The sequence below is a fragment of the Amphimedon queenslandica genome, unplaced genomic scaffold (assembly GCF_000090795.2).
Source record: "Amphimedon queenslandica unplaced genomic scaffold, v1.1 AMPQUscaffold_12284, whole genome shotgun sequence".
Lineage (NCBI taxonomy): Eukaryota > Metazoa > Porifera > Demospongiae > Haplosclerida > Niphatidae > Amphimedon > Amphimedon queenslandica.
In genome coordinates, this window is record NW_003547478.1 from 9884 (window position 1) to 18146 (window position 8263).

Genomic DNA, 8263 nt, shown 5'->3' on the forward strand with positions numbered 1-8263 from the left:
AACTACATGTATTATCTATAATGATAATGTAGTTCTTATTGTAGTATGTATGGACTGTTATCTGAGGAGGAGAGGGAGGACTCATTTTGGGAGACCATTGAAGATGTGGCCAATAAACTGTTCCTTATACCTTGTCTACCTGAAGGACTCCTCTCATTAGTAAGGGAGAGAGAGGGGGAATAAAGAAGGAATGAGAGAGGAAGAGGGAAATAGAAGAAATTATGTATTCATTGTTCTACTAGGAAGTAACTCTACCTGGTTTTTCATCACCAACAATTATTATGCCACCCGGAGGAGGTTATGATGTACATGTACATTCATTTTCAGTTTTCCCTCCCTCCCTCCCTCTCTGTCTGTCTCTCTTTCTCTCTCTCTTTCTCCCTCCCTCCCTCTCTCTCTCTCTCTCTCTCACTCTCCTCCTTCAGATCTTCATCTTGTTGTCAGATTAAACTATCCATTCTTATGTCTTTCTGTTGATAATATTCTCAAGGTTATTGCTGCTTTATTAAGTGAACAGACCATTGTGTTCACTTCCTCCAATTACTCAATGCCAGCATTAGTCATACAAGTAAGAGAAGAGAATATACTATTGTACATGTACATTGTACATGCATGTGTACATGTACATATTGATGCATATAAATTATGTAAAAAATTACTTGAATTATTACTTCATTTTCATTTTAATTCTCTTTTCTTCTAGTGTTTGTTGAGTTACATATCTCCCTTTGAGTGGTGTCACAGTATAGTACCGACAGTTCCTGATAACTTCATTGATATACTCGGAGCTCCTAGCATTAACATACTGGGCTGCCACTCCAACTGGCAAGAGTCACCTGAGTTCACTAATGTAAGGAGTAGTGAGTTTTTATCACTTGAAATAGCTAAATTTGGATATTTAAGCATGTAGACTATAGTCCATGTTTTTTCCAAAAATGACTACAAAATCACTTCAAATCTATATTACATTTATTGATACATATTGATGTCCTTTTGCTATATTGAAAGTTTGAGCTGTTAATCTTTTCAAATTATGAGCATTTTTGAAAACAGTCAAATTGTGAAGAAAATTATGGACTATTGCCATGATTTTTCTGAAAAATGTCCCCCCAAATTACCCCCAATTTTATTACAATGTCTGATGCCCTCCCTCCAATAGATTGATGATGCTGTTATTGTCAAATTTGATGATGATGTTGTTGAATCAAAACTTTCTTCAGTGTCCTCGTTCCCAGAGCTACCTGAGGCTGACAGGATTAGAGTCAAAACACAGTTAGCCACAAATGCACCATTCAAACACACACACAAACTGTATTAATGTATGTACATGTACATGTACATCCAAGTACTAGCACATCAATTTATGTGGACATTGTACTACAAGCAATCTAATTTTTTATTTACAAAACTTTTATTGGGTATTCTATTCTGTGCATGTTCTGCAGTATTCAATTTCATTATTCTTAGGTATCAAGAAATATTAGCATCATGAGATTGACAGCCTTGATAGGTAAAATAATAATAATAATAACAATAATAATAGTAATAGTAATAATAATAATAATAATAATAATAATAATAATAATAATAATAATGGCGGGGGATCAGTATGGAGGATGGAAATGGTATCAACTCCTCTTTTTTAAATTAACTACTTAATTAGAACTATATTTTCATTTGATTTTATTTTATTATTAGTTTCTTTTTTTGTCTCTCTTTGCTTGTCCAATGTTTTCTTCGTTTTGTTTTGTTCACTTCCCTGCTGTTGTTGCTTTTGTTTAATAATAATAATAATAATGATAATAATAATAATAATAATAATTGTGTATTATTGTTCAATATTAGGTTGGTATTGCCATCTGCTATAGAGAGGGAAAGGAGGAAGAGTAATTTTGAACATTATAAGGACACCACACTCTCAGCCTGTGAGTACATGTACATGTATGCATGTCAGGCCTGGGGTAATAGTAATATGTAATAGTAATTGTAATAGTAATGATTACAGGGCACCAAGTAATAGTAATAGTAATAGTAATAGAATCTTTGGCAACAGCAAGTAATAGTAATAGTAATAGTAATAATGGTCAAAGTAATATGTAATCTCAATATTACATAGCTATTACTTGCAGTGTTACACTAATAAGTAACAATAGGAAAATAGCACGTTAGCCAGGAACTATTGCTCAGTACTGAAACTTTTTATCATAAATATAACAAAGCATTCTTAATTAGAAACTATAAAATGGCTTAGATTAACTTCAAAATTAGATTATTTTTATCAGTAACCTATAAAAATCTATGGCGTATTGTAATAGTAATTGTAATAGTAATATACTTTGTTGTAATAGTAATAGTAATAGATTACTTTGAAAAAAGGCTGTAATAGTAATAGTAATATTATAGTTAAAATTTTCAAGTAATAGTAATAGTAATAGATTACATTTAATTGTAATTGACCCCAGACCTGATGCATGTATACATTATTGGTTTTTAATTTACATGTAGTGTTTCTGGAGCTAATGGTCAGAGTATTTTAGTAAGTTACGTATTAGTTAAAGCACTGTTGAGAGTAGGTTACGGAAATTATTGCACGAGGGGCGGTCGAAAGGAAAATGTAGCACGAGGCGAAGCCGAATGCTACATTTTCGTCGAGACCGTCCCGAATGCAATAATTTCTGTAATCTACAAATCATCAGTGCTTTGATTGGTTTGTAGTTGTGCGTGGGCGGATTAAATGAAATTTTAAAAGTCGTGCAGGTGGCCAGTGCAAGATGATCAGATCTCATTTATCACTATTATTATTGTTACATGTCTAGTGTATGTAGCTGTGGCTATGATTTGCCTCTATCAAAGCTTGTGGTTAACAGGAAAGCCCATATATATTATACTGCACAGTACTATACTATATCCCAGTTCAGTTTGGGACGGAAGTAGAAGCAGCTGCGTGGAATTTGAAAAATGTAGCTACGTCACAAAAATGATGTATTTTAATGATATTCATAGAAGCATGGCGGCTGTGTTGTTTCACTCTTAAAACAGTTTTGCTCTTCCTGATAAGCAGTACAACAGCTACTGGAGTCAACTAGTCTTTATAATGGCCATCATTATCAAAAGATCTTGCTCTGTTAGCTTTTTAAAACAAGAATTATCAGTTTGCGCTCTCGACCACATGTAAACTATGATGTAGATAAATCGTCATAAAACGTCATTTTGGTATGCCATTGGGTTTATAGGGAGAACCCGGTTCTCAGGGTTCCCAAGAGCTGAGAGACCCAAGATTTCAAAGATTTTGATGGACTTTGGCGACTAAGAACCTGTGAAAGTTTCATCCTTATCCCACATTCCTATAAAAAGTTATTCCAGTTTTTCTTGTCCCAAACTCAACTGGGATATGGTATATATATTCCACACAGTGCTACATTTTCCTACCGTGCTACATTTTCCTACTGTGCGGTTATTGGAAGTTATAGCACTGGCAGTGCCTTTGATCTGCCCACGCACCATACTACAAGTAGGATGATAAAGATAATTGAAGAACCACTCCAGGCTTACTGAGGGTAATAGTCATATTTACTGGGTCATTCTTTCTCCTCTTTCTTCTTCCTGTCTTTTGTTGTTTCTCTCTCTTCCCCTTTTATTCAATGAAGTCTGGTTTATATGATGTCCTCCCTACTACTATTGGAAGGTTTGGCTCCTGAGGATTTGAGACTTTTGCTCTGTGGGTGTCAGCAGGTTGAACTTGACGTACTCAAAAAGATAACTTTCACCGACGAGAGTTGTAAGTGAAAATAATACAAATGATCTAATTAGTTATTTTTACTAAGTAATGTTTGGTATTTTAATGAATGAATGTATACACATGTACATGTATAGTACATGTACATGTACAAATGTACAGTGTACATGTTGGCAAATTGTGTTTGTTTTCTAAACATGCACTTGTGACCTTAAATGTAATTTACATTTAGTTATTGTTTTGTGAAGGAAACCTACAATGTATAGCTTTTTGGAATTTGATAATTTTAGTGTAGATAAAGAATGTCCTTATGTACATGTACAATGTACAATGTAAAATGTACATGGTTTCTTGGCCCAAATTTCACCAAAATGACTCAGAAAAAATTCCATTTTCATAATGTTTCTTAATGTACATGTACTAGTGTTGTCTAGGATTTGAGTTCATTTGATCAAAATTGTACTTCTAAAACTGCTTCATTCCCTTTTGATGTACATTTAAACTTCATGCAATAGTGTAATGACAGTAATAGCATTAAAGGGTAACTAAGATTAATTTTTTTGATGTTTCAATAATCAAGGCACAGTATCTATACAACAAATGAACAACAGCTATGCACTTTACATTTCATCTTATTTGCTGGTAGCCATCTTCTTCCTGTTTCAGCATCTCTTTCATGTAGAATGGATGTGTTATAATAGCTGCAATAATACAAAACAAGGACAATTTTATACTGCTTTCTTTTTCAAATGATATGGTGATATGATTGCTGTAAAAATGAAGCATGTTCTTGGGCCTGACCATTCATCTCTAGTTCTTTTTTTAGCTGATAAACCCACATATTCTTTAAGACAGTATCATCTGGGAGTGGAAGCAGTATAAAATTGTCCTTGTTTTGTATTATTGCAGCTATTATAACACATCTATTCTGCATCAAAGAGATGCAAGGAACAGCCAGCAATTCATTTGATGACATCACAAATTGCACTCCCCCGCATTGTTGCTGAAACAGGAAGAAGCAAAAAAGATGAAATGTAAAGTGCATTATCTCGCAAATGAAAGACTTTTTAATGGAAATAAGTGCATAACTGTTGTTCACTTGTTGTATAGATACTGTGACTTGATTATTGAAAAATAAAAAAAATCAATCTTAGTTACCCTTTAAAGTGTAACTGCCCCCATTTTTTGAGGTATTTATTTTATTGGCTTAATGTGATGACTTGACCATAGTAATAATGTATACCAACTCCCATTGTCCAAAAAAAATTCTTCACTGAGATTGAGCTTTCAAAAATGCCCTTTGTGCTTCCTGCCATATTACTTCCTGTCCGTGGGTGTGGCTAAACGTGACGTCATAGAAGGCAGAGATGTACATGTATACTATAAAAAATATCCCAGTTGAGTTTAAGACAAGAAAAACTGGAATAACTTTTTATAGGAAAGTGAGGATAAAACTTTCACAGGTTCTTAGTCGCCAAAGTCCATCAAAATCTGTGAAAGCTTGGGTCTCTCAACCCTTGGGAACCCTGAGAACCGGGTTCTCCCTATAAACCCAATGGCCTAACAAAGTTAACCGCAATGACGTTTCATGATGTCATAGTTTACATAAGCACATGTAGTCGAGCACCTAAACTGATAATTCTTCTTTTAAAAAACTAATAGAGCTAGATCTTTTGATAACGATGGCCTTTATGAAAACTAGTTGACTCCAGCAGCTACTGTACTGCTTATCAGCAGCAGCAAGACTGTTTTAAGAGTGAAACAACACAGCCGCCATTCCTCTATGAATATCATTATTTACGTCATTTTGTGACGTAGCTACATTTTTCAAATTCCATGCAGCTGCTTCCACTTCCGTCCCAAACTGAACTGTGATATAGTATAGCTAAATCCATTGCTGCATAGGGGGAAATGATCCTTTATTATCATGCCTAGTAATGTAATAGCACTAATTTAAAGATTGGGATCATTAGCTATCGGTATTCTAAGCATGCAATTGCAAGAAATGACTCAAAATACCACACTTTGGTGAATCTTCTTGTTTGCCATTCTGAGTCTTTTTCTTGCAGTTGCATGCTTAGAATAATGATAGCTAATGATCCCAATCTTTAAATTAGTGCTATTACATTGATAATAAAGGATCATTTCCCCCTATGCAGCAATGGATTTAGCTACATCTCTGCCTTCTATGACGTCACGTTTAGCCACACCCGCGGACAGGAAGTAATATGGCAGGAAGCAAAAAGGGCATTTTTGAAAGCTCATATCTCAGTGAATAATTTTTTTGGACAATGGGAGTTGGTATACATTATTATTATGGTCAAGTCATCACATTAAGCCAATAAAATAAATACAGTCGAACCTGCTATATTGTGGACAGTCTAAATTAAGGACACCTCTATAATAAGGACAGGTAGTATCAGTCCCAATACAATATAAATGTGTATTAATGAACCTCTGAAATAAGGACACCTCTATAATTAGGACAGTTTTATTGGGTCCCAAGGTGTCCGGAATTGACAGGTTTGACTGTACCTCAAAAAATGGGGGCAGTTACACTTTAATATCAAAGATTCCACACAATAGTAACTGTCCTGCAATTGACCCAATTGAACTGTTGCAATCAATTGCAGTTCAATTTAATTGAGCTGCAATTGATCTGTCCTACCTAATCAATGAAGCACCATGGTGCGTGGACTCGCCTGCTGAGATTCACCTGAGGGATATGTATTACTTGTACTGTGATATTTTAAACAATTTGAAAAAAAAACTATCATTGACTGCATAGTTATAATGATAATAAAAATAAGCTATGGGTGTGGTCAACAACTAACTAAATCATGGCACATGGGTAGGAGAAAGAAGAAAAGCTGAAATTTATTTTAGCATCTGAAGCTCTATTCCAAGAAAGAGTTGGTACAGAAAATTTTTCTAGATATTTAAAAGAGACTGAGAGAGTTTGGTTGCTCCTGCTTTCCCCAATGCCGCCTGAAAAATTCTCAAAGAGGCTAAATCACAAACTTTGAGCAACTGTAACTCACAAACAACAAAGTTAGGACAAAATCGTTCTTTTTGTTTTTCGTTATATGGGATTTTCTACCTCTGAAGCAAATCTCGGCCCTGTAGAGTGAAACACGAGCTCTCACCTGGAGAGAGGTCCCCTGGTTTAGCAGTTCACAGCTTTTGGTGCCACGGAATGCTACAAGAGCATAACTAGATGAAAGAAAACAACTTTATCTGTTGCTAGAAGAAGAAATAGAGCTCCAGACTGCTCAGACAAAAAGATAATTTTTTTTACAAATCAATTAAAGTGTGTGGACAGAATGACAGAATGACAACCCAACTGCTTAGTACCCGCCTACGCAAGCGTGGCGAGTCCAATGAAACCACTAAAGTTTAGCTCTTCAAACATAAAGTACATACATACATGTACAGTATTGTACTATTAATACATACACATTTGTTATAGTTATTTTTTCATTATTACTTAAAATAACATTATTTATTGTACATGTACATTTACATGTAGGTCACAGCCTCGTGGTAGAAGGAGTTGATCAGGTTCAAGAGAAGTGATGATCCCTCCTCCCCTCTACTAGGAGATCAACCAGTACATGTGAAGGTCTCTCTCTCTCTCCCTCTCCATTCCCTCCAGTTAGGTGTAACACTCAACCAAATCATCATATTTTGTATTGGAATTTTTATAATGAAACGAAACTAGAAATCCAAAACATCACAAATAATGATAATAATATGTATCAATGTAATCAAACATGCTAAGTACAATTATTTATAGTTGTTTCTGGCTCTGTCTGAAGATAGAAAAACTTTCACATCAGCTTCTGCTTTTCCAAGTTCATCCGGATAATCTCCACAAACCTCCAGTATATTCCTCCAGGTCACGTCATTACCAGAGTCTATCCATCTCTCAAACACTAGTATGAGGTTATCTGAGGTAAACTGAGGAAGAGGTACCAGGTCATTCACTTTAACATCAAGTGCAGTACCAATAATTTTACTATGAACACCAGAATCCTTGAACAACCTAAGGAGGTCACTCTTTAGAGGCTTCTTGTCTAACAGGTCTGTGAAAATTATATACATGTAAACTAATAAAAAAGTAATACTTCCTTACTATCCAATGTATCAGGTTTTATTTGTACTTTATTGCTCCTCTCAACTGGTACTGCACATTGAGAAGTAATACACAATAAGTAATACACTACACAATCAATGTTTACTTACTTTTACTTCTACTTCTGTCAGATGACAATTCATTAACAGATGCTCCACAAGGAACTGAAACTGTAGCTGGTGGTTCTAATTAATGAGAGGTGTATTAAATATCAGTTTTTATCATCACTTACTAAACCAACAGGACTGACGTGGTCCTATTTCCCTTGGTAAGCACTCATCATTAGTGCAGGTGATGTGAGATACAGCTTCATTAGGATGACACACACCAGCTCCACAAGACAGGCAAAGAGTTCCCTCCACTGTATTGCTACTGTAGTAGAACTTGCTGGA

General features: G+C 35.0%; 1 protein-coding gene and 2 long non-coding RNA genes across 4 annotated transcripts; 2 read left to right on the forward strand and 1 right to left on the reverse strand.

Moving 5' to 3' along the window:
* Positions 1–37: 37 nt before the first annotated feature.
* On the forward strand, positions 38–2548 carry LOC109588113 (DENN domain-containing protein 3-like). The gene is made up of 8 exons (XM_020004303.1): positions 38–159; positions 243–297; positions 426–568; positions 704–850; positions 1160–1272; positions 1468–1510; positions 1846–1925; positions 2506–2548. The coding sequence occupies exons 1-6, from the start codon at positions 46–48 to the stop codon at positions 1490–1492; spliced, it is 597 nt and encodes a 198-aa protein (XP_019859862.1). The 5' UTR covers positions 38–45; the 3' UTR covers positions 1493–1510; positions 1846–1925; positions 2506–2548.
* A 1045-nt stretch (positions 2549–3593) lies between these two features.
* On the forward strand, positions 3594–7494 carry LOC109588115 (uncharacterized). Its single transcript, XR_002187965.1, has 2 exons — positions 3594–3778; positions 7266–7494. It is a non-coding gene; the product is annotated as an uncharacterized LOC109588115 (long non-coding RNA).
* LOC109588114 (uncharacterized) lies at positions 7424–8257 on the reverse strand. Of its 2 annotated transcripts, XR_002187964.1 has the most exons (5): positions 8104–8257; positions 7982–8056; positions 7872–7922; positions 7744–7821; positions 7424–7696 (listed from the first exon to the last, which is right to left on the reverse strand). It is a non-coding gene; the product is annotated as an uncharacterized LOC109588114 (long non-coding RNA). The 2 variants fall into 2 exon arrangements; XR_002187963.1 differs by having other exon boundaries at positions 7424–7821.
* Between the last annotated feature and the right edge of the window lie 6 nt (positions 8258–8263).

Coding starts and splice junctions, on each gene's coding strand:
- LOC109588113 (XM_020004303.1), top strand. CDS start 46: ATGTATGGACTGTTATCTGAGGAGGAGAGGGAGGACTCATTTTGGGAG. Junction 298..425: donor TATTATGCCACCCGGAGGAG/GTTATGATGTAC, acceptor CTCCTCCTTCAG/ATCTTCATCTTGTTGTCAGA. Junction 851..1,159: donor AGTCACCTGAGTTCACTAAT/GTAAGGAGTAGT, acceptor TCCCTCCAATAG/ATTGATGATGCTGTTATTGT.